Consider the following 27,573-nt stretch of genomic DNA (forward strand, 5'->3'; position numbering starts at 1 on the left):
AAAAATTGTATAACCATATGCGCATTTCAATGATAAAAATAATACTGATAATTATTAAATTCTGGTTGGAAAAAAGTATTATTTTTGAGCAAGTCTTTAATGCATGTCATGTTTTCGCTATTCGATAATTTTTTTAATATTAATCTTTTATATTGTGGACATTGTTTACACACATACAATCAATTTAGGATATATCGAAATATTTGCGTATTTTATTGTTTTAATAAAATAAATGTGTGTCCTAAATTTAAAAATATTGAATATTAGTAATAATCAGAGCTAGGTTTTGTATGCAATAAAAAATTGTAAAATATGCATTTTATTTACCAAAATATATAAAAATGTGCATTTAAAATTTTATAAGATAAACACAAAAATATAGTTACAAAAAAATATTTATTTATTGAAATACATCAGTGGTTGGGTGTTTGTTTTAATATTAATATTAAATTATAAATATTAATTACAAAATATATAATAAAACTTTAATTTTTCGCATTCTTATAATGGAAATATTTAATAATATTAATTTTATTCAATATACGCAATAATATGCATTTTATCCAAAATATGCAATAAAATGCAAAATAAAAACACAACCATGTATCTCATCACGAGGTGATTCATGAACATTATTGACAAAATCAATAATCAGAAGTCGCAAAAAAACATGCTGCTGTTACATACAAATTCTAGCCCTGGTGATAACTATGTTCATCAGTCATATTTAACATACTTATTTGTTTTAATTGTCTCCTCTGGATTGGTTTAAGTTTTTGTTATTTTAATTTATATATGTGATAAAATTTTTTTTATAAAATCCATTTTTATTTTTGAACACGTTTCATGTATCATATTTATGGATAACTTAACATTTTGATGAATAAACTAACGTAACTCGCAGGGTTGAATAGATATTGGCATCGGTAAATCATGGTAAAACAGTCTGTTCGTACTCTAGAATGTAAAACAAATACTTATGAAGTATCTATGATGATCGATAATTTTCATTTTTATATCCTCATGAGTATAATTTAAATTAATTTTAATGATTACGTATATTTGTATACATTACAATAAAATCAAGGACAATTAATTTTAATGGTATAAAAAATAACTACCTATATTATATCATATACGTAATAAATTAAAATGAAGGAATGAATTATTTAAAAAAATAAAATAATAAAATAACATTTAAATTTAAAATATTTAATGAAATAGAATATTGATATAATTTCATAATAGATAATGTATTAATATAAAATGTTGATGACGGCCAATTATTATTATTTGAAGGGATTCAATAAAATAATTAAAAATTAATTTATACTGTTATTTGCTTACAGTATTTGGTAAACTCATATACATATAAATAATCAAAATCAGATAAAATTACTATCAAGTTGTACTTTTGAATAATTTTAAAAGCAAACAAAAACAAATGTTACATTCATTTATGCTAAGTTATGAGGTTTTGTTTGTCAAATAAGCAATAGTTTTGTCACAGCTATTAAAACATATATTTATTACTTTAATTATAAACAGTTTTTACTATTTTACATAAATTACTAATATTTTCTTAAGTAATATATTTTAGTTATTTACTGATATAATTTTCATAAAGATCTATTTCTATACATTTACTAAGTATATTATTATTTTAATTTTATAATAGTATATATAGTAGGGTATATGATAAAGTAAACTTAGTAAGATAAACTTGAATCAAGAAAATAGACTTGTAAACATTAAAAAGTAAGTAGCGTGTAAACAATATTAATAAGTAACAGACAACTATGACTTCCAAAAATAAAACTGTGAGCAAAGAAATAAGCAGTTATGAGTGAAAATCTAAGAAGGTAGGGTCATTATTTACACTAGTCATTAGACGCCTGAGTGGTTTATATTGTTGGTTATTTGTGATGGCTCAGGAAATATGGAATGTTATATTAGAATATGTAGAATGAGGAATTTTAAAATGTACCAAGGATATTAAGGTAGGAGAATTAATTTTGTTGAGTAGAAGATCTTAGAAGGTTCACCGAATTCGAATGTCCCTAATCCTTTCAATAGGACTTCCAGTGCATCAAAAAACGTATGAAAAGCTGATTCAATATTTAGCGGTGAGAAGCCAATCAATTTGATGCCAATCAAAATGTTTAACATACGATTGAATATTTATAGTCAGCATTTTTTAAATTATAAAAACTGTGTGAACGATTTAATATGGAAATTTGTGTATTATATTTCAATGAAATAGTTAAAGGGGTTTGTAGTGATCGACCGGGATTAAAAGATCTAAAGATTCTTCCATTGTAATTGACGTAACCTTATTAAAAACTAGATCTAATAAAGATCCATGCTTATTAAAATTATTATTGTTTTAGTAAAAATAATTTACCGCAAATAATTCATAATGCAGGGTATACTAGTAGATAGAGAATATATTAAGTCAGATTCATCATTGGTCCATGTAATATTGGGTAGATTATAGTCACTACAAAAAATAAAGGTGTGGTTAGGATAATGATGAAAAATATGTTCGATGGATAATATATGGGATTCATTTAGGTTAGACGAGGAGTTTGGAGGAATATATAGACCTCCTAAAACAAAGTTATCTTTATTAATAGAGAAACGAAGACATTTTTGTTCAACATTTTGTTTAGGAATAATAATACGAAAGGAAGAAATGTCCTTTGTATGCCAATAAGTACCCCACTTCCCATAAGAAATGTACTGATGACAATATACCTATCAAATTTAAAAATAATGTAGTTGAATAGAGAAGCTCATTATTTAAAACATTTTCAGCAAGACAAGTTTCTGTTACAACAATAAAAAAAAAAAAATTAAGAGTAAATACATTACATTTGAAATTAAGTAGATTAGATCGAAGTTACGGCAGTTTTGGTAGAATCCAGAAATTGTAATGTCATGGGTATGTAATATCAAAGCTGCTATGGCTGTTTGACTGGAGGTCGTTGACACAAGACCCCGTTTTTTGAGATGGTAGCCCTAACTTCCGGGATGGAATTGGTAAAAATAATTTTCAGGTCTTTTTCACCATCATTTGCCAAGATCTAGATCTAGTCATGACACACCCGTAACAGCTTGCGCTATAGAACAGTTTTGCCACTCACCATCCGAAATCCGTTGTGAAAAGGAGAGCCATAATACTTGGCTGAGATTTGTATCTCACTGCAAGTACTGATATATCGAAAAAGAATCTGATCTTAGGACGGCCAATTAGATAGTTATACAAAAACTAAACAGTCGGGGGTTGACAGACACATAAGCACGTTATTGAGATTAGATAAGCGATGAAAACATTGACAACACGTCGTTTTCCGGATGAAGGCCAAAACTGTACTTTACTTTTTAAGAGATAGGTATTAATTTAAAAGAAAGAAAGGTATTAATTTAAAATGTTGGACATGAAATAGTTATCTTTTTACCGTTAAAAATAGTATTAAGTAACATTTTTTTTTGAGAATATTTTGCGCAATATTATTTAAATTGAATCGGATAATATAATTAGTATATTTTGTTATCCTATAAATCTTAATTTTATATCTTAATTTTGTATCTTAATTTTTGTTAGTAAAATTGATAATTTTTTTACCTTATATTAGCATTTTAATAATATTATGAGTTAGTCAAATTTAACGAACCCAATCATTCTATTTAACGATAAAATGGAATAATTTTAATGTTATAAATTTTAAACCATTGGTTACCTAAAGATATAATTATGAATTAAAACTGGTTGATTTGTGTAGATAAAGACCGGTTTACCAATATTCCTCGTTTTATATATCGTTATAATATTGGTATTGTATTATTTGTAGGCCTTTCCTAGTAGTTCTATAGGCGATTATTCTTTCCAAAAAATTTACTAACACTCTTATCATACACTTAGTGTATCTCCATTAGAAAAAATCACACGTCGTCAAGTCGCAAGATCGAGGTGGGTAGCTTTGGCCACGCAACGATATTAGTCTGTTCGGGAACTTCTCACACAGCAGAGTGATTGTTTCTCTTGAAGTGCGACAAGTTAAGTGTTTTTTATGTTCATTTGGTCCAAATAAGGCTAAATAAAATTACTGAGCTCAGTAAGTGTACACTTGTATGGTTACAAGGTAACGCAACTTGTTACACTTCAAGAGAAACAATCCCTCTGCTATACATTTCACAATAATATTTTTGAAATTTTTTAGTATATAATTTATTCGATCCCTGCCACCATGTACTGTTTCAATATGAGCTGTGTGTATAATATCAAAAAGTTCGTTCTTACATGCGTAATATCAAATATCTTCAGATCAACTTTCCAATGGAAAAATATGTTTTTTTTCATTCCCGATATAAAAAATATTGAAACGTTTTAATTTCCAATAATGGATTGATTTTTTTAACAGTGATCGTTTTTGCTTCCTTCACTTTTCATAAATACGTATTGTAAATTGCACGTGTTAAATAAAAAGTATTAATAGAATCCTTATTTTTAATTATTGAATTTAAAAATTCTTAACACTTTTCTATATTAAACATATTTAAGTAAAATTAACAATGAAAATAAATACAATAATATCAATAAATTAAAAATTACATTAATTAATCACAATTCAATATAAACACTACGCGCACAATATATATTATACAGTCAAATGGATCCGTCTATCACGTAGAATTCAAACAGCCTGAACATGTATTTAATAAAACCATATTTGAGCGATAACGTATTGATAGTGCCGCCAATCAAAATATCAGCTATTACCAAGTTATATTATATGATATTAATCTTAAACCCAAATGTATTATGTAATAGAAATTTATAGCAATAGTACAACATGAGCAAATAAATAATTATTTAAACAAAAAAAAAAAAAATTAAATAATAATTTCTAATTGCCTACTAATTTTTTTAATTTGTATGTATAAATAAATAATAATTCTGTTTATAAATTAATTTTTTTTGTATGAAGAATTTAAATAGCTGTCAGTAGTTTGTTTTAATAATATTTAATTATAATTTTTACGCTGCTTTTCGCTTTATGTCATGTGTCGTGTCTTGAATATCGTTTACTCAATTTTTATCCTAGGATGTACACAACGTGTTTAGTAAAAGTCCTAATAAAATTAAGAATTTTGTCATTTACTGAGTACAAACTGTAAAACCTAGCATTAACTAGTAAAACCTAGATTTACCTAGTGATCGGGTTTTTACGGTACATTTATGTGTGACTTAACGCTTTCAAACATATTTATACTATTATATGTATATGTAATTTTACTTCTGCTTATTTGAAGTATCTTAAATTAAATTAAACAAAAAAATTAATTTTATTTTTATTTTTTTCTTAATCATATGTTTAACTTAAAAATAGATAAACAAAGTATGTTATTTATTTTAATCTTAATTATAATAAATACATATTTAAGTTACTTTTTACTAATATTACATTTTGTAACTCTCCCACTAACTACTAGCATTTAGAAATACATATTGGACATTTTTTTCGATGTTTTGCTATTTTTATTTATCAAATATAACTTTGTTACTTTAGGTTTTGTAGACTTTTTCTCTTAAATATTTTAAAAGACCCATTTAATTCTTATTGAAAAATGAAAAAAAAAATATTTCAAATATTCGAAAATCACTTGAGAAACGTGAGCATTTATCAACAAGATAACTTTTTCAATTATTATATTTTTTAGTCAATAAAAGTTCACTTGATATTTTTTTGTTACATAAACAAAATCGTATTACTTGATCAAAATAATTGTAGACGTAAAGTTTTTAATAAGATTCTTAACTGTTTTCTTAAAAAACGTTTATCATTATATTAATAAAAAAATATAAATACTTGTTTAATATTATATAATATTTTATTTGATCATTTTACGGTACAAATATTGGAAATTATTTAAACTTATAGATTAATAGATTTTTATTAAAATTAAGAGAGGAAATTATATTTATTGGTGTTACCGTTATGGATTATTAGATATTTCAAAACGGAATATGAATGAATTTGGCGTTTATGAATTTAAGAAAGTCTAAGTTCAATAGTTTTTATTCTCTTATCTTGGTGAATAATGATTCTAAATCTTTTTCATTCTTCGAATTTGACTAGTCTCATTTGATGATAATAACATAATATAATATTTTTTTTATATGTATCTAGTGTTTGTTTATTATACATAGTTTGTTAAGAGATTTTTAAAAAATATTGAGTTTAAAAATGTCACATTGTGTAAGACCAGTTGACGCTTTTAAATAACATGCAGATTTATATTGTTTTAATATTATGGATCTTTATTTGAAGCAAATTCTAGTATATAGTGCCAAAATCACTGTAAACAAAAGCGTTTTAATTTAAAAAAATACTATTAATCAAGTGCACATCCGTTAGAAAGTATTGAAATTGCTTTCATTTCGTTGACCATTTTTGAAGCGTCTCCGGAGGCCTGTTCCGATCTTATACTTCCTGCTAACGCTTGCCGGTGGATAATTTATCAGAACGACTAATTCCACCGGCAGGATTATAAATCCTAAGCTCGCCGCCGGATATTACCTCTTTACTTTACGGCGTAATATCCGCTTTTAAGGGAAACCCAAAGTCCTTATTGATTTTAGAATTAACAGTGAAAACACTTTTTTATTCTTCTCATTTACTTAGAAATAAGAATCGTCTACAGTCATAACTAATTTTTTAAATATTTTCTAGTCGTAAACAATTAGTTGATTATTGCTTTAGTTATTAAAATGTTAAATTTTTTTTTAATATGTAAGCCCTTATTCTATATTTGTTTAATATAAAGTAAATGTATAATTCATTGATGTTTTTTATTCTTATTTAAACATAATAGTTTAAGATATTGATATTTTATCTATTGAGCGTTTAAATATTTTATAATTTTTATTTGAAAATATATATACTTATTAATATCATTTTTTTTTTAAATTTATTCTAATTTGATAAATAGTTTTTTTTTTTTTTTTACAATTTTTATGAAGTAGATAATAAAAGTGCTTTTGATATCTTATATGATTTATATCTTTGGACAAGCCAGATGACCCACAGACTTTTTAAAGTATAAGTATGGGTAAACTATCGTAATTTTTATTTTAGACGCAAAAACTAATTTTTCTCTAAACTTTCGATCAGTTTCCCAAACCACGGTTGTCGTGTCAAAGCGTTTTCTTCCTAGCCATCCTCTTGTCTAGCGCAAGCTCAACGACAAGTTAATCCGTATGAGACTTGCCAAAAACGGACGTACAAGTGTTCAAAGCTTCTACTCTTCTTACCCTTAATTTTGATAGTATGCCTTGAGTAATAAAACCCCTTTGGGAAAATTTCCGTCAATAACATACATTCGTGAAAAGCCCGTTGGCTCAGTTGATTTACACCGATCTGTACACAATATACGTGTTACACAACAATAATCATACAGCATATAAAATGTCTCTGTGCATTCCATATTTCCCCAAGAGTATTTTACTGTTATAGCCTAATAGATTTTAATGGCATTATACAAAAGTGCTTAAAGTAAGAAGTTCAATTGATAAATCTTTTATTTAATTTTTATAGTTAATATTAGGAAAAATATAGTTTTAAGAATTTTTATATTTTTACTAGATCATGTGTTATTTGTGTACATAGTTTTAAAATGTATGTGTTATAATATGAATTATTGAAAATTTTTATTTATTAATGATTATTTCTGATTATTTCAAACATTGACGCCAAGTTTTATTTAATTGGTGTTTAAAAATAATGATTAAGGTACCTAAATAGATTTAAATAATAAAGAAATCGAATTAAATATTTATTTAGTTAAAAAAAATGTTCTATTGTACATATATTATATGCTATATGTGTAGTATTAAAATGTTTTCATTAAAATATTCTTACATTTTAATTATGGCCATAGATAAAATTATTTTATCCAGTTTATATTATATTTATTAATACGAGAGGTAGCTTTCGTTTGGGCTTGCATAAAAAGTACTGGTACTTGATCGAAGATTAACAGGTTTTTTATTATGCCCAATACAAATTTAAAATGGACGGAGGGAGGGTGTTCTATAAACCCTATCGGATATATTGTCGCACTACTCGAGTTTTATTTACGACAGGTATCCATACGCAGCAGGTGCTCCCCAGGTACCCCGTTCCACCTCATATCCCCCGATTAAAGGACCCTAGCTTTTTTCTCGATGAATTATTATCGACACGTTTCATGCGTGAGCTTTCCCAAAGGGTAAAATAACATTCGGTATAATCCAAATATTGCAAAATAGTGTTCATAATGGCCCACACTAGTATGATGTACGGTATAATAACTTAGTTTAGTGTCAAAGTTTATATGCATGTTGGTTTTTTCGATGGATTTTTAAACTTCATAAATGTTTCACTCAAGTGTATTATGGTTAATAAATTGTTAATATCCATCGATTTGAAAGTGTCAATAAATTACATAAGTACAAATATGAGGATTTTAATTTTATTTATTTATTTTTGATGTTTAGAAATTGTTATTGCACATAATAAGTTGATATTTAAAACTTAAAATTTCCTCTATTATAAACTTAAGTAATTTCTAACCTCGAAAGTAATTATTAATGAATGTTGGTTTCTTTGATAGCTTTTAGATACATAATAATTTTAACTTAAAGCTCGAATCTCGAGGGAAGCAATTAAATTCAAGTGAAAGTTGCAGCAATTAAAAAATGTTAAATATTTTTATGTAAGTTTATGAAATGATTTAGTTTTTTTTTATCATAACAATAATTCATGATATTCGTATCATCTATGTAATACTATGGGAAAAGAGCAAGCTTAAAAACAAATTAGATTGTTATATGATTGTAAATATTTGTTATATGTTTTTATTGCAGTTATATAATATGATAAACCATTTGCTATGGTTTGTAAAATAAGTATGTTTTAATAATTGGGAATGTAATTTGTTAATTTTTGAATTACCAATGAATTGATTGAAAACCACTTTCAAAAATTGGATATTTTTATCCAATAAAATTTTACGTTTCGTTTCGATATTAAATTCTAGGCTTATACTACTTAGTACTGTTCAAATGACGGAAATATTGATCGTTAAGTTTAACGATTATTTACATTTTTATTTGGTTAAAGCCTCATTAATTTTTATATAAAAAATTAAGTATTAAAGAAGTGCATTTTAGAAGTATATAATATATATATATATATATATAGTATAAGTATAATAAACAGAAATTAGTTGTATTTGTAAAATGTTATTTTTGCGTTTACCTATGTTTTATGTATTAATAATTATTTTTAATATACTTGTATAAATTATTCTTTTGAATATGTATGTATATTATGTGTAATATGAATGTTTATATTCCTTTACTTATGTAAATTAAATGTAAGTACACATATATCTGTTAATTTTTTTAAAATAAAAATCTTAGAATATCAGCTACACTTATTGTCTTTCATAACTATAAGAAGTTGATAAATGATAATAATAAAATTTGGTTTTCTAAAGTTCTAAAATTGATTCTATATTACAATAAAATAAGGCATGAATTATTATTTTACTTAGAACATTTAAATGTAACTTTAAATTTAAATTTAAAACTTTGATAAAAAAAAACATTATCCATAAAGACATGTTTCCGAAGAGGAAAAACTATTGTTTAATATCCTCGTATATTGAGAAGGGTTATCGGTTTTCAATTGGGTGGTTTGGTAAACCATATTTTATTAAATGTCCGGTCCCAAAACAATCAGGCTCGTTTTCGAGGAAAAACTGTAGAAAAAGGGGGTGTAGTAGATAGACACCAGATGCCTTATTCGCAAATAACGTTTTGCGTTTTGTGTTAGAAAATGAAACAACAACATACTACTACTGTAGAATTCATGTAACAATAATGAAAAAAAATTTCATTTTCTTTACTCAATTTTACTTTCTTTAATTTTTATGTTTTTTATGTTTTTAGATTGTATTTAAAGTAACTTTTATAGTGCTTATTTATTATTGTACATGTATAGTTAATGTATTATTGAAATTAGTTTTCAACAATGTATTTCATTTTTATGAGTACATATTGCTTACATTCAGGTGTATAGTAAAATATACAATTATTTTATTTCTTTAGTCCTTATTATGACGTTTAGTCAAATGAATATAATTATATATTGGTAGTTTGATTACGAGTTTACATAATTACTGGTTATTTGATATGTTTAAGTCATTTATAATGTAATCCAAAAGCATTATTATATGGGTACTATAAATGTTGTATAGTATTTAATAATTAACATATCATTTAACTGTATATAACATTATAAATTTATCGTTTATATTTCAGAGATGTTGAATGAAATTCAAAGTATATTCTCCTTATCCGATTTTCGTGGACTGGTATTTTTTGAGAGTATTAAATTTCCGATATCTGACCATGTCTTCATTGTCAAACTGTACTAAATATCTATTGTCCGAAATCCCCTATCTACTCGCATCCGCTTTTCATCATCTCTTTCACATCCAAATGGGCTTGTTCAATTGCGATAACATCGGACCACATGCATTTGGACGTAAAACAAATTTTATTTTCATGGTTCACACTTGATATTTATTTGAACACCTTTTGCATATGAAAATTAGTTTTAGAAAAAAATAATCATTTCTCTCAAAAATTGTGTACTGTTTTTTTAAATTAAAATATTGTACCTAATTAATTTCATTGTTTATGAAAATCAGTAAAAAGAAACAGTGCGATTATAATTTTAATAAAATATAGTATTCTCAACGATTTCGTTAATAACTTTTTAATTTTGAAGGTGTTATAGGTATTTGTTTACAAGTATTTAAAAATGAATCGAATTCCATCAATTAACTTATTATTTTACGTGTCTTTCTCATCTTCTTTATTTTATCCTTACAAATGATTTTTGATACTTGTTATAACAATAATATATAAAATTATAAATAATGCGGTAATTATGCATTGTAGATGAATAATATTTATGTTAAACATTATATATTACAATATTTAAGTTTATGTAATCAAATAAAAGTTATTTTGTTGATTTTAGTTTTTTGTTTTCTTATTATTAATTTAATTGTTTTAATTTTTATACGGTAAGTCTTCAAATAGTTATTAAATTATTCAGTTTTCTAACAATATTTGTTATTTTCGTTTGATACAATAACTCGTGAACGTTTCTATTGTATACTCATAATATCATTTTTGTAAATTGTGTTCAATAAAGTTTATGCATTTTTTCTCTTAAATTTAATCAGTTTAGTACAGTACAGTTTAGTATAATGTATTTTATTTAAATTGACTCATCTATTTTAACAGAAAATGTATAATTTGTGTAATTGAATAATGTGGTTTTCATGGTGGAAAAATAATGCAGTGTTAAATACATTAATAGTCTGATAAGTTGTGTGGTAATATTTTGACTCAACATCTACACTAAATGAATTATTTAATAATTAAATAAATAAAATATTTTTTACCACAATTATCTTTATTTAACGTGGGTATTTTAATGATTTGTGAATTGTATAATGATGATCTGGTAAATGTAATTTTAATTTTAATTTTTACAATATTTTGTTGTACACAATTTTAATTCATTTTAGAATAAAATGGAAATATAATTTGAAGTACCTATAATCTTTGATTTTACTATACATGTATTTTGATGAAGTATAACCTTCCTTATTTAGTGTGATAGCACACTGTAAGAGTATTTTATTATTTGTTTGGATATGCAATAAAATTGTGTTAGCTGGTGAAAGAATTCTGAGAAAAGAACGTTCTTTGGTAGTTATAGATGTAGTTTTTGAGTAACCACAAAGGCTTTTAATTTTCTAAAGACAGGCAAGCTCTAACAGAAAAATTCTCTAATCACGATGATACTTCAGGACACTTTTTTTTTTTTTTCATTTCTTCTCACTTTCTCCCTTGATCAGTCTAGTATATATTTTTGTAATCCTGAGATTCCCAGTTAAACGAATTTCAGTTCAAACTTTCTGTTGCTGCTAATTTAATTGAGTTTTTTATTTGACCACCTATTCGTGAAGGCATTTCAACAGTCTTATAAAGTTTCTCCTTGTGAAGATAAAAGGTCAATTGAAACGGTTTTTTAACTTTTAATTTAGCTTTTAAACAATGTTCAAACAACACATGAGGTTTATTCTTCGAATTTTATGTGTGATTTCGCTACTTACATTAAAAATCACTGAAATTATGTGCAGGTTTAGTAATGTGGTTTTTAAATTTTTTTAATCGTGATACATGTCCCAGCCCAGGATATTTTTATGAATTTTTTTTTAGAACTATTTTATATTTTTACATTAAATTAGATACATTTATGGGTACATTTATAAATTCAATTTTATTATTCAAGTATGAAAAAAATTATATTTTCAAAACTTTATGGTACCCAGTCTTCATACCACTTGTTTGATTCATACAAGTATATTATAAAAGTTATAAACTAATGTATATATTATTTTAGTTAGAAAAGTGTGTTATTTATTGTATATTATTTATTTAGGATTTGTATATTTTTTAACAATTAGAATTACAATATTGATGAACCGTATAAAAATGTATACATTTTTTTAAAATTTTTTTTTGAGTATCGTCAATTTTCTTAATTGTTATGTTAAATATACAAATAGGCTTTCAAATTAACCTAATCATATGGGTGATCTTTATGAAATACACACACACACACATACACATACAGACATGTTCTCCTTATTAAGTTAGAAATATTTTTTATTAAAAAGTTTTAAAATATTTATACAAAATATTATTTATTTAGTACTTACTCATCGTAAAATTATTTACAATATGACTGTATGTTTTGTGACTTATTCAGGTTTGTTTGCTTATGTGCGGATGTTCGATTTAATAACACTTAGATTGTTGGGTCACGAAGGACATTTAAGAACAATGATAATAATAATAATAATAATATGATCCTAAAACTGTCTACGTATGCAATCTCTCTTTCAAATATATTCCAAATAATCATCCTTTGTGTGTGTCCTTATGGATGATGGAGAAGGGACCGAGATGATAGAGGGAGGGGGTGTTTTTGAGTTTGATTGCAAATCTCCATTGGCCATTGTTTAGTAAACGGATTCCATTGTGTAGTGGTGGGGTTGGTTTGATGAGAAGGGGGGCTATCCCGTCGGATTTGTCGTGTATTAATCTCTCGGCCTCACGGCAAATCGGGATCTGCTGCCACTGCCGCCGCCGCACAAGATGTAAAACGCAATTACACGGGCCGACAGATTTATTGTGGTCAACCAGAGAAGGCGGGTAGGACCTGTTGGCGGATGTCACGGCGGTGGTAGCGTCGGCGTGTGTGCTCTCACAGTCGGTCGGTGTACCGCCCCTTAAACAACGGTCAGAGGGCTTAATGAAATGCGAAATTAAACTCGTCCGTTGGTGCTTTTCCTTCTCTAAAACCCGCCACAAGCCTCAACATCACTTCTCCCCACATCATCATCGTTGGTTACCGCTACTCTCGTCTCCTCTACGAATTATGGTTTAAACTAATAACAATGTAAACACTGCTTCACTGTTGGACCTGTGCTTCTGTCTCGTTTTGGACACACGCCGTTGCTGCTTTTGTCCGGCTACCGTTAAACGTTTTACATTTCTGTTGGATGCAAGATGGGTAACCAGGAAAAAAAAATATAAATCGGTATTATTACTATACTGTTGTAGGGTTGTGTTGTTACATAAAATTATCTTTTATTCATTTACTGTTCATTGTAAACAGAAACATTAAAACATTATTATATTTTTGTTTTACAAAATTGTTCATAAAATATTTTATACATGGCATTATTATAGAAGATATCCAGTTTACGTAATATAAAAGTTAATGTTTTTATGTAGATTAAAATATACTACTATCTATGTTCTTGCAGTAGAATTTATTAATTTAACCAAATTTGACGTATTCGATCTTTGTTTGAATACAATTAGTTTTCGCCAAACTTGGAAATGGTTTGAACTTTTTTTGCTAAAATACATTGGTATTTGTTTATTTTGTAATGATATGTCGCTGAATAAAAAAAAGAAGTGAAATTAAAAAAATTAATTTAGTTATATTATTCCATAATATTTTAATTAAGGAATTGAATCATATTTTAATAAATTATTTTCATTTAATTACAAAATTATATGTATTTTAAAGTACTAACTAATATCTTTTGAAAAATATTGATATTTGATTGTTTTGGATTTAATACGTTTGATTTATTTAATTATTAATTATTTTATTATAAACCTTCATCTGAGTATATGGATAATAAGTAATTTATGTTTTGTATTTATAATAGGTTTGAAAATAATAATATCTAAGTTTTATACAAATAAATATTTCAATATTTCAAGTATATCTGAGAAAAATGTTTTATGCATACTGTAATTCACTAGTAAATGATATATCAAAAGTTATAAATTATCGTTTTTTCCCGATTAAGAATTATTAATTACATGAATAATTTCTAATATGTCAATTTATTGTTATAATATTCTGTGTTTAAGAACGCATAAACACACTCAGTAAAAAAGTGTAGTTCTTTAGCGTTTTTATTATAGTGTATAGTTATTTTGAATTATTTTGAAGTGTTTAAACAAATTATCTATTTTAGCTACAAGCAACATTTTTGTACTTATCATTGAAATATAAATATTTTATAGTCAATATTTTGAATTGTGTAAATATTGTTACACATTTTATTTGTCAGTAATTTAGTTGAAACTGTGTTTTTCAACTTCTATTTTATTTCAAATTAATATTTTATAACACTTATTTTTATTTTTATTATACTTTTACGAATAATGTATTCGAAGAAACTTAAAGTAGCTAAAACTATGTAATACTTAAGAGTTTTTTTTATTAATTTATGTTAACCAAAAACTTCAAGGTAAAGAGAATAATTGTTTTCAAATTGTTTTGTCAATTAATATTGTTAATTAGTTTTATCGATAACTATATAATCATAGAACTCAATTTTATATTCCTATAGATTAGAATTTAGCATTTCATTACTCTTTTAAATATCGAGTAGCCCTCTGTGGTTGATTTAAATCTCGCATAGAATTTGTAATGCTCTTAGTCTCGCGGGAGGTTTTTTGAGGTAAAAAAACCTTTTTATATATCGTTGTATATCTGAATAAAAGTATTTTTGAAACGCTACATTTGCGACTTTGAAAAGATCTAAAATCTGAAAAAATGAATTTTTCACGGATCAACATTTACTTATTTCCATATTGACAAATTTATTTAATATTTTTACTTATTTAGTTATCTTGCAGAATAAAATATTTTTTATTTGATAATCGATTATATTAAGTTTTTTTTTTTATTCTTTTATAGTTTATTTTATGCAAAATATTTAAGATCTTATTGATAAAAATATTGATGAGTCATATCTAAATAAAAGTGTATTTTTAAAATTGTTTTCAGTTTATTTTTTAATCTTTCATATATATTTTATTTTTCAAAAATAAACATAAAGCGTACATATTATTTTTATGTTTATAGTTTTGTAACAATGATATAAAGATGATTCTGAACACTATTTAAAACGTATTTTTTCATCAATATATATTTATATTTCTTTATAAGCTATGATCATTGATAATTTGTATGCACAAATTAGGCTATTATATATGACATATTACTTGACAAGGACTTTTTTACTTACTCAATTGAAAGTTTTTATTATTAAATAAGATCATTTTATGTCCAGTTGTTTGCAAATAATTATATTTTGTAATAGGTAACATAATGAGGTAATAATTCGTACCAAACATTGGTTTTACTTTCTTTTATTTATTGAAGAAATACCCAAAATTAATTTGTAAATAACAAAGAAGCTAATAATAAAAAATTCAATCCTTAAACGATAATTATTATTGTTTGGTGGGCTTATTTTTAAGAATTATGTGTTTGGTTTTTTTAAATACTTTGTGCCTGGTTAAGAAGAATATTATAATTTTTAGAAAATGTGTATTTCATTTTAAATAGTAGTTTAATATGTATCATACTGATTTAAAATTTGATTTAGTGTGTTATGGTCGTAAGAAATTATTATTTTGAGAAATGTAATGTATGATTGCAATATAATAAATCGTGGTACCATGTTATATATATGACTTGAAGTTAGTTATGGCTTTAATGAATTATTTATTTTCATAATTACACATACATTCAAATTATTATCTAATGGAATGCTATTATTCTTGGATGGAATTTATTTATATTCATAATTTTATTTAGGGACACATAAATATTATTGTTTTATAGTTTAGGTTTAAGTTTTTAATAAATTTAATGAGAATTTGATTGATCATCAGTCGGTTATTTTTAAATTGTTATTACTTTTGTTATGTTACCAAGTATATGTGTATGAAGGTTACATATTCCTGTAAAATGTTTAAATTTGGGCTGAGACACGATTGAGCATAAAATACCTTTTTTGCAACACGATTGAGCATAAATTGTCGGCTTATCAAAGGAAATTGAAATACAAAAGAAAACCAACACGATTAAGCATAAAAAACTCTGCTGCGTTGCCATTTTCAATTTTTAACTGGGTACAAAAATATTTATTTAAATAATTATAATAATTCAAAATATAACATGGCAAAAAAATATCATGTTTTCATAGTTAATATGTAATATACCTAGTCACATTGTATAATATATAGATGTGTTCGTACGAAATGAAACGCACTATACACGACTATAGGTGATAATCATTTTGGAATTGTATCTTAACTGTCTTATATTTCCCCCCGATGCAGGGCCGTCCCGAAGGGAGATCTTAGGGGGTGTCTCCCCCCCCAACGAAAACACCAGTCGGTAGTCGGATATGTTTCATTATAACCTAAAACAGTGACGTTCAACCATTTTCCTTTAGCGGGCCACTTTGGTAAACAATTATCTTCAAGCGGGCCACTAAGTATAAAAGTACAAAAATAATCTTATATATTGGACTTGTTTTCTTATCTTTTATTGTCTATTGAAAAGATTATGAATTAAGGTACACATTAGTTTGATTAGTATGTTATTTTAAGTACACGGATGATATCGATATTTAATTGTGAAGTTTACATATGAAAATGTCAGACAGAAAAAAACGCAAATATATTGATGATTGCCGAATTTTCAATGGTCTATAAATTACTTTTTCATTGAAATTAATGGAAAGCCGTTTGTCTTGTGTGTCGTGTAAATGTTTCAGTTTTTAAAGAATTTAATATCAAACGACATTATGAATCAAAAAATGTTCTTACATTTTTAAAAAAAATTTTTTATTTTATAAAATTCGTAACGGGCCACATAGAATACCTTTGGGGGCCACATGTGGCCCGCGGGCCGCGGGTTGAGCACCACTGACCTAAAAGGACCTAATTTTACTTACAGAAAACAAATATTACATATTTCGTAATACAGTGTATACAAGAATAAAATTTACATTACTATTATACAATATGAGTATATATATATATAATTAAATTGTCAATTTTAGTAAAAAAATTGTAGTAGGAATTTTTCATATTATTCACCCCCCCACCCCTTGATTTTTTTCTTCGGAACGGCCCTGCCCCGATGCTAAATGTTTAAAAAGTCATTTTGCTCCGGAACTAATTTATTAATCGATAACATTGTCGATAAAGTTGAGGGGCTCGGCTCACGGCTCGCGTTATATATAATAATAATTGGTGTAATAATAAGTGAAAATAATAAATTACAAAATGTTGGCAACGTGAATATGGCAACTTTGTATAAAATATTCTATGCTTAATCGTGTTGTTAAAAAGGTCTATGCTCAATCGTGCTTTCCCGTAAATTTGAGACATAGTTATGAGTAAACTTATGTTTTATATTTATTTTTTATAATTTACTATGAAAAGAATATTCCATATTTTTTCGTTAGGTAATTTGTATTTTCAATTTAGTGATGAAGTTATTACGCAAAGTAAATAATATGGTTTAAACTTATAAATTTACAAGTTGTGTTTGGTGTTGGAAACATCGATAACTTTGACAAGAATTTGTTTAAACATGGTACGGAAACGTTTTTGGTTACATATTTAAATCAATTGTTCGTAGGATGGTTATGTTTAAGGTGGTAAGTTTACCCACATACAATATTGTATATGCTTATATTAGTTCATGGATCAAGTTACTTCAAATCATTTGGTGGTTTACAAGTGGAAGTAAAATTCGATACTAGCCTTTCATAATAGTTGTCGATCTTATTTCATATACATTCTGTTTTATTTATATTGTCAGAAGTTTCATTTACAAGTATTATTTCAATAGTAAACCATAAATGTGTTATCGTTATAAATATTATTATTATTAGTTATTATTATTATTATTATTATTATTATTATTAGTTTAGACTATGGAGAAAATAAGTTGTCTTAAATATAAAATATTTAGGAAAATTGTTGCGTCTATGATAAAAAAGGCATGAGTATAAATTTCAGACTAATTTAAATGTATCATATATTATTAATTTACATTGCGATCATCTTTAGAAATGCAATCATGTAATTTAGATTATAATTTAATAAACTGCGTTTTTTTACCAAGTTTAATCAGTATACTCTCAGTACATTTTATCTTGATTCAGCAGAGTATTTTTACTTGTAGTATAAATAAAAGAGAATAAAAATTCGACTTCTTCATTAATAAAAAAAAAAATAAATCTTAACTGCAATTTATATTAACAATGAAAATGAAATTAATTGCTTTAATGATTGCTGTATAATGGATATTTGGATTGAACTTCTATAAGACAAAAACATAATTATGTTAAAAGTCGCTGTATTCATTCTTTTTTATGTTAGTCAGATAAAAAAAAAAATAAAAATATATATTATTTATTAAATATTTATGATATTACAGATGTGTGATAATATTCCACAAATTCTATAATATTTTTATTTATTTTTTTTGTATACGTAGTTGAAATAGATATAATATAATATAATATATTATTATTATATTATTATATTATATATAATATAATATAATAGATATAAATACTGTATCCATTTACATTAAATACATTGATTTGGTTTAAAATGTTTGTCATCAATTAGTTAATTGTTTTTACTTATTTTATTCAAATTAAAATATTATTTATTTTACTTATGTTAATCTTATAATATTAAATATTGTTCATGAATCGGTGCATTTATAATATTTTAATTTTCTGTAGATTTAGCCTAGTATAAATACTATCTAATTACTGTATTGTTGTTGTCTTAAAATATAAACATTTTGAGTTAAATGTGAAATAAAAGAATTGGGTGAATGTTAATAGAATTATTATGTTCATTTATAATAAAAAAATATAATGATTATACATTAAAAACCATACCGATTTTATTAATAATTATTTTGCAAAACTTTTGGATAAATATAATTTAAATCCTATTATTGACGTTCCAATAACTATTTTGATTAAAAATCAAGATTTTTCCTTTTATTAAAATATGTTAAAGAAATTTTACGTATGACATTTAAAAAGAAAAAAAAAAAGAAAAACAATCTATTGTCATTAGTAAAATTATAAATTAATTTCTAAATAAACATTTTGAAAATATGTTAGTTGAAATAGTAGAGAAAAAAAACCATACATTTTTAAAACCATACTAACCCAACCTAACCTAAGGATTTGTAAGAAATTAATGATTATTATAGTTGTTTGAAAATAATATATCTTTACTTCTTAGTTTACTTATGCTATCACTTAAATGACAGTTAACCCCAAATAGTATCGAATTGCATACTCCTATACAATTTGACACGTATATTATTGTACAGATTTTAGGGAAAACGTTAAATTTGATACCGCTATTAAGCAGCAATTTCCGCTTTTTGTTCATTATCTTAATTCATTATAGTAGTGAGTTGAGTTGGTGATATTTAGTATATTTTATTATTAGTATATTTCATATACTATTAGTAATTTGGATTTATGTCTGTTGACTCGCATATTTAAATATTATTTAATGTTGAATAAATGGTTTTAACTTTTTACACCACAAACATTGTTTTAATTATAATTTTCTGATGTATAATAATGAATTATTTACATTTTAATGGTATGAATAAAGATTAAACGCAGCTTGTAAGAATTATCAAAATTATTTTTCTTTTGGTATAGAACATAATTTTGAATTTTGTGTTATGTCTATCTATACTTATTTTTATTTATTGTTAGTGTTGAAACGAATGCACTATTTTATATTCTTTGTAATATTACTATATGAAAATCTATTTATATGTAAATAAATAAAATAGTAAATAATGAAACCATGTCAAATAATTTTCTTATTAAAACATTTTACATTTTAATATATTTTATTTTGTTAATTTTTGTGTTACAAACCCATATATTTAGTTGAATATGTATTTTATGATTTATTTAATACTTAAAAATTAATGTATAAAACTATTTATTTTGAAATATTTGCATATTGTAAACAAAAATCTTATAGTCAATGTAATATTTCTGTAATGTATTTTTGAAGTTCATAAAATATGAACATTTTTGTAAATTTTGATTCACTTCTTTATGGTGTTATTTATTATTATTATATTCTTTTTTTTTGCATATTTTCATTTCGAAAATATGACTTATTGGTATTTACGGGTTGAAACTTATGCGGCAAAGCTCGTAAAAAAACTCATCAGACTGCAAAGATGGTGCTAATAAGACAGAAGAGTGAGAGAGTTTGGTGGGAAGTAAAAGTTTTGTGATATTTGTATTTCAGCGAATAATATACGGACGCCCGTTTTAAAATCCATTCGGAATTATTATTTTCTCTCGGGAAGAAAGTTTACGGGCGTGCCAAGACGAATCGACCAAGATGAATATTCATTTCGCGTTAAGATTCCCCCTAAGAACTTTAATTTGAATAAAACATTCATTAACGGGTTTTAAGTCTATTCGTTTTATAATGCGACTAATTTTGACCATATTAATACTTAAATTTTTATTTTTTTTCGATATCCGATCGTTAAAAAAATAATTGGAATATCGTGTGAAACATTACCAATATAAGTACAGGTAATTACATTTCTTGTACTTATCCATGAACTTATGTTCTTATTCTTTACTTAAGTGATGGAGTTAGGTAGTTATAGATTTATTTATAATAGTAATTAACTCAATTTTTATTTGACATAAATGAAATTTGTTTTATAAGTTAATAAAAAATTATTATGATAATTATATATGTGGTTATTTGAATACTCAGTTGCTGTTTTTTATTCGAATAAAATTATTAAGTCACTCTCTATAGATTTATGATTTTCCGTTTATAATTGGGAGCTATAGTTTTTGAATATATATTGGAATTTAAGTTAGTTGAATCATATTTAAATGTTGTAATTATTTATGTGGAATGTGTATACAATATATTGCCGGGGTTGAGTTAAAAAATGGAAACTTTTTTTATCGTAATTAACGTTTGCTATAAACATAAATGAAAATATTCTATTGTAAACATTTATAATATTGTATATGCATTTCAGCTGGGTAAAATTTTCTTTCGTTTAGAAAGTATGTTTATCGTTTATTGGTATATTTTAAGTGTGTAAGCTGCTGCAAAAGTTTTTCCGGCTATAATGGTAATCGTCCTTTTTCTACTCAAACTTTTCCTAATAGTGATCCCATTTTCACCAACAACATTATTTTTTCTGCATAAAATGAATTTTATATGGGAAAAGTTTTAGGGCCTAGTCTATGATGTAACTTATATAGTACGGTCACCAAATATTTATTTTTTTTATTTTCAAGCGTATTTTCAGAATTGATATAAATCATACGTATTCATATTCATAGTTGAATGTTTAAAACTTCGTCCTCTAAACAAATAAAGTGGGTACCTATTCTATTTTTATAAAAATGAAAAATGTAATGTATTTTAATGAATAGTCTTTGTATTCGAGATATTTTGTCGTTCATAATTATACTAATGTTGAATTGAATTTTTATTTTCATTTATATTATTAATATAAAAAATATACTTTAAATACTAAAATGGTTATCAATAATTTATGTTTTGTCTTTATTATCTTTATTATTATCTATATAATAATATCCAATCGTGTTTTTAATGTTTGTTACATTTATTTTATTTTTCTATATACAAAAACATCAGCAGCAAAAGTCATTGGTTAGTATTAATATAATTATAAATAATTTAAATTAATATAAATATATATATTAGTATCTATATGATATAAAATAAAAATTTAAACGTATGGATTTGAAATTTTTATTTCGTTTTTTAGATCTATTATTTATTTATGTTATGTTTATATTGACTATTGAATGTGATTCTTAATATAAATATGTTTATAGACTGAATGTTGTTTATATTTAACCTGATAAATATTTTAATAAAATTTAATTTGCAATTTTTATTTAGATAATAAATGATAAAATCCGGAATTTTATTTACAGAATTCAAAATTTGTAACAAATTTTTGTCCAAGGAATTATAATTTTATTATAATTTATAATTTGTGTATTAATTTCATTAATTAGATAAAGAATGGAGAAGGAGTTAAAATTTGTGTTGGTAAAAACTTTAATACATTATATTTTCAGCAGATGGTAATAATTTGGGAAAATTACTACTTAAAAAAATTTAATTCGAAAACTTTTTACATTCAGATCATTATTTTTTTCTAGATATTTTACTATTATATCGTTAACTATTTTCTTACAATAAATTTTTATATAGTTTTAGATGACAAGGAAATGTAGTCTATTGGTTTAAATTTTAATTTGAAAGGGAAGTTAAAATATTGAAACTATCAGGATCATTAAGTATTGTAATATATTGGAGTCATTAAGTAATTCAAGACTCTTCTGCATTTTAATGTTATTTGTTTTAATAATAATAATTTGTTATTGTTAATTTAAAATAAATAATATTAAACATTAGACAATATGAGTTTATTTTATTCTGTAATATGTGGTTGGAATTTATTTCGAATATCTACACAAAATAATGTATTTGTACTTAAGAATAACGATTTATATATGATTGAATATGAATTGTATCTTAATATTTCGTTTTTGGTTGATGAGATTTCTGGTAAGTTGTTTATTAAAAACAATATGTTATGATATTGTGTATATACATTAAATGATCAATTAACAATTTAGGTATTAATTGATGGTTAATATGTACATGCTTTTTGTGAGTATTGTTTAAATATATTAAATATTTTATTCGAAAGTCGTTTTAGTTTGTTTTACATATAGTTTTTCATATTAAAAGTTATTTACTTATCAAAAGTTGTATTTTGAAACTATGTTATGTTTTTTAATAATTAAAACCCATTGGTGTTTTAAGTAATTATTAAAAATTTATCCTATTGAGATCTACTTTATAGTTACATTATTTCAACATTTTTTATCGTTATACTTTATTTTTTAAAAAAAGTTGAACTTATTTAAGATTATTAAATTGATAAAATTATTGTAATCTTACATATTGATTAGTAAAATTAATTAAATATCTAACAAAAATGTTAAACATTGGTAAAATTTGTTATAACTTTAATACTACATGTCCACATATTAATTTAAATTAATAATAAAAATAAAATAATTAATAATTAAAATTATTAATTTACTTAATAATTAAAAAATTTCAAATAATTAAAATTTTTAATTAAAATCATTCTTGATTCTACAATTGATCAATTATTTATTTAATTTAACTATAATTATTGTAAAATATAATATTTCTTAGCTGTACAATAATTATAAATCTTAAAGTACGGGAAAAGAATGTTTAATAATTTTCTTTCATTCTGTAAGTTTTGGATATGTTACATTCGGATTTTATCCATAAATTGTTGTTTTTGGTATTCTCCATTGGTTTATAATAAATAAAAGTTTATGTGTTTGCATTTTTTTAAAGTTAATAGGAGTTTTTTGTAGTTAATTCTTTATAAATTAATCCCAATAAATTTAAAAATATTATTTTACAAAAAAAAATTCTATACGTATTGTCTTCTGCAATAATATTTTGTGTTTGATATAATTTTTTAAAATTTCGAATGCAATAAACATTTTATATAGAAATTGTAGAATATTATAAAAAATAATATTTAAAACTCATTTGTATTTTATATATTACTTAATTTACATAGTATTTTAATGATAATTTAAACCTATGTTTAAGTTGTTTCAAATATTTATGATAATTTTTAGTAGTTGTATTGAAAGAAAACTTCAATTTTTATAATTTTCTTATTTTTATTATGAATAATATAGAAAAATAGTTATTTACAAAGCTTACATGAGTTTCTGTGAAATTGTAATAACAATTATTTCCCAATAAGATTATGATTACCTACATTGTATTATTCTCTGCGGACAGTGACGTATATAATACATAAAATAATAATGTACATAAAAATGAAATGAATTTTACAATGGGTTTGGAAGTTATCAATATGTTGGTCGAAAATTTTTCTATTTTTAACATGTAAGAAATATATTGATGAAATTTGTAATCTAAAAGAAAGGGAGACACCCTGGTCGATTCTCTTCAGATTGACCATCTATTTTTAAATACTTAACTGTCTATTTTCGAATTACTAATGCCTTTTAAAAAATGATGAACAATTCTTACAAGTATAGTTTTCTTCTTTTTTTTTTTTCAAAATGTCCTTATTAATATTTGTGTTGAGATTGTATATTTATATTAATATTATAATGTTAAAAGTTAATGATATATAATTTAGTTTATCTTAATTAGAATGCGTGTTAAGATGCAACTCAATAATTGGACTTTAAAATATATGTTAAAAAAAAAAAATAATACGTTAACTGTTAATTTGCCGATTGATTTTCGTATTTTCCTATTGTAATCATATTCATTTTATGATTAATTGTACTGCTACTTTTAAAATAAAACTACTTAAATTTACTCCACAGCGAATTTTAGCTTTATTTAATTTTAATTAATTTGCTGTCGATGCTGCACATTTTGTGATTACTTCTTGATATAACGTGTATACAAGATTTAAAAAAAAAAGTTCAAGTCTACTTTAGAGCGGAAAATTTTAGATACGGACTACTGCTTAACAGTCTCGCTATAAATAAATTTATACTCTATTCATTCCTTTATTTATCCGTCGGTTTAAACTTCCGAAGCGATAAAGGTTATTACACGTTAAACTAATATATTTATATCATACATTTGTAAATTTATCGAGTCGTGCGAAGAAGTTGTGCTTACCTGAAATGTTAGCCGTATGCGTGTGTTCTCCTTGTGACTTAAGTGGATGTATCCAGAAGTCGTTTATGGACCAACGCTTGTGAAGCTCGTCGCAAGTCCAAGCAGCAGCAGGAGCAGTGGTGGAGCGTGTTTGCCCTGTCCGTTTGTGCCGTTCGAATGCCGCGCGTATATTCGACACACGCGAGCGACGGGTCCGGCGATACCTGTGGCGGCGGCGGCGGCAGTTTTTGCCAATTGGCTGCGGCGGTATTGGTGGGCGGTGAAGGGACCCGGTGAGTGGTGTCGAGAGGAGTACGGCCGCGCGCGCGTTTCACCTCGGGGCGTGCGCCGCCCCCGTCGCGCCGCTCAGTTAGTGTTCGCGTACCGCCGGCGCCCGTACGACACGACCGCCGTCCGATGTTTACCCATTAACGGCAGTGGTGGCGCGATTTATTCGTGAAAATAATTATATTGATTATAATCTATTTGATTGTTGTTTGTTTATTCGTTAATTCGTTTAATTATTTATAAATTTTTTTCGTGTTATCACGTGCGATTCGACGTTGTTTCATTGCTGCTGCTATATCATGCGCTTGGGGGTGTGTGTCGACGAACCGACAGAAATCGGATATCTGATATAATTACCCATCACTTATTTTTCGTCCGTGGCTCTGCCCGGACAACATAATGATGATATACGGGTTCATAGGTTAAGATACTGACCCCGTTTACTAGACTATAGTATTAACTGTGTTTTTGGGGTTATTTACAAAATATCTTATATTTGTATGGTTTGCCATTACCAATCGTGTGTCCAAATGTGACCACGGAGGACAATGTCTTAACAGTTGTATTTTACAGGCTGACGATGTGCTCGAGCAGCTCTTGGCGAGCACTGGTTATCACAGTGTTAGCCTGTTCAGCAGTCTGCGCGTTTGCTTCTGGTACGTACCTTTATATTGTATTTTATCTATCTAGGTTATTATGACGACAACAATCATCTCATTAAAAACAAACAGTAATTATGTATATTTGGTTTTTGTGTGGGTGTGCTCAAGATTCTACTTTTTTTTATTGAAGTGTGAAGTTCGTTTGATTTTTATTGTAAGAAGAAAATTGCTATAATTATTTTTAATTTGCACCCAATCAGGTGCACTTGTTTATAACAGTAGCTGTTGGAGGTATTAGCATAAAATTTAATTTTCTGAGTCCGACGCCAGTCGTAATAATTTTCTCTTCAATTCTCATTCTATGGGTGTTGCCATGAAATTCTAAAAACGTCACTTGTTTCTGCCTTAACCAAGGAGTGGGGTCTAAAGTTTTCAAAATATCCTCGGGCACTGGTTAATAACTTTTTAATGAATGACCGCATGTCACCAATCTCCCAAAAACAATAAGGCGGTAATTAAAACCAGTGGGTCTCTATACTTTTTTTACATCTTTTTTAATGTACATTTTTAAGATTTAACAAGAAATTAAATTGTATAGTACAATATATAATAAAACTATTTTTGAATAATTTTAAATCTAATTTAATGTGTACAATTAATTTAAGAATAAAAAAAAAGTGATAAAAGTCGTTGATACATAATTTACTAAAAATTAACGTCATGTAAATACCACGTAAGGTTTAATGTAAAATATCGATAGTGAGTTTATATAAATTCATATAATTAAGTGTAATACGTGGATGAGTCTAACTAAACATTTTTTGCATATAGTTTGAAGAAATATATTTTTAGGAATAACTAATTATTTAATGTTTTATAAAATAAATAAATTATCTTTTGCTAATTTATTTTTTTGATTTTTTACTGCATAATAATTAATACATGTATTTCGTTTGTTATTAAAAATATTATTAATATTATTTATTAAATTTGAACAGAAATAATATGTATTTTAAGTATTACGAAAAATATATTATACTTTGATATTGGATTTTTTACTTACTACAATTAAATAATGGTTTAAAAGTGTTAGCCTTTTAAGGGGGAGAAAACTTGCTAGGAAATACCTACTGTTGGTTAAAAAGGCACTGATGCAGCAATTTATTAAATCCCTAACCATAATACTGTACAAGGGTTTTGTCACTGGACAGCTTCCCTCATACTAATTATCATGTAAACTTTCTCACCGTTGTAATATTCTTGCTTATTTTACATATGTTACAGATTGTCAATTTTTTATTCTGATAAAAAAAAGTGTGGACCCTAAAATATAATATTATTTAATTCTTAGTTGAA

The 27,573-nt window shown here is 25.3% G+C and overlaps 1 protein-coding gene and 1 long non-coding RNA gene across 8 annotated transcripts in view; one reads left to right on the forward strand and one right to left on the reverse strand.

Annotated features, from left to right (window-relative positions):
* LOC112694028 overlaps nt 1-25,553 on the reverse strand; it is a 38,085-nt gene extending 12,532 nt beyond the window's left edge. Inside the window, exon 1 of the long non-coding RNA XR_003149529.1 lies at nt 25,349-25,553. This is a non-coding gene — a long non-coding RNA (uncharacterized LOC112694028). The remainder of the gene's footprint in view (nt 1-25,348) is intronic.
* LOC112694025 (tyrosine-protein phosphatase Lar) overlaps nt 1-27,573 on the forward strand; it is a 149,826-nt gene that overhangs the window by 13,972 nt on the left and 108,281 nt on the right. For all 7 annotated transcript variants that reach the window (XM_025569346.1, XM_025569347.1, XM_025569348.1 and 4 more), the window contains exon 3: nt 26,189-26,271. In XM_025569346.1, coding sequence (XP_025425131.1) covers nt 26,196-26,271 — 76 coding nt within the window. In that variant the 5' untranslated portion in view covers nt 26,189-26,195. The remainder of the gene's footprint in view (nt 1-26,188; nt 26,272-27,573) is intronic.

Source organism: Sipha flava, unplaced genomic scaffold, assembly GCF_003268045.1.
Source record: "Sipha flava isolate LNK unplaced genomic scaffold, YSA_version1 121_pilon_pilon, whole genome shotgun sequence".
Lineage (NCBI taxonomy): Eukaryota > Metazoa > Arthropoda > Insecta > Hemiptera > Aphididae > Sipha > Sipha flava.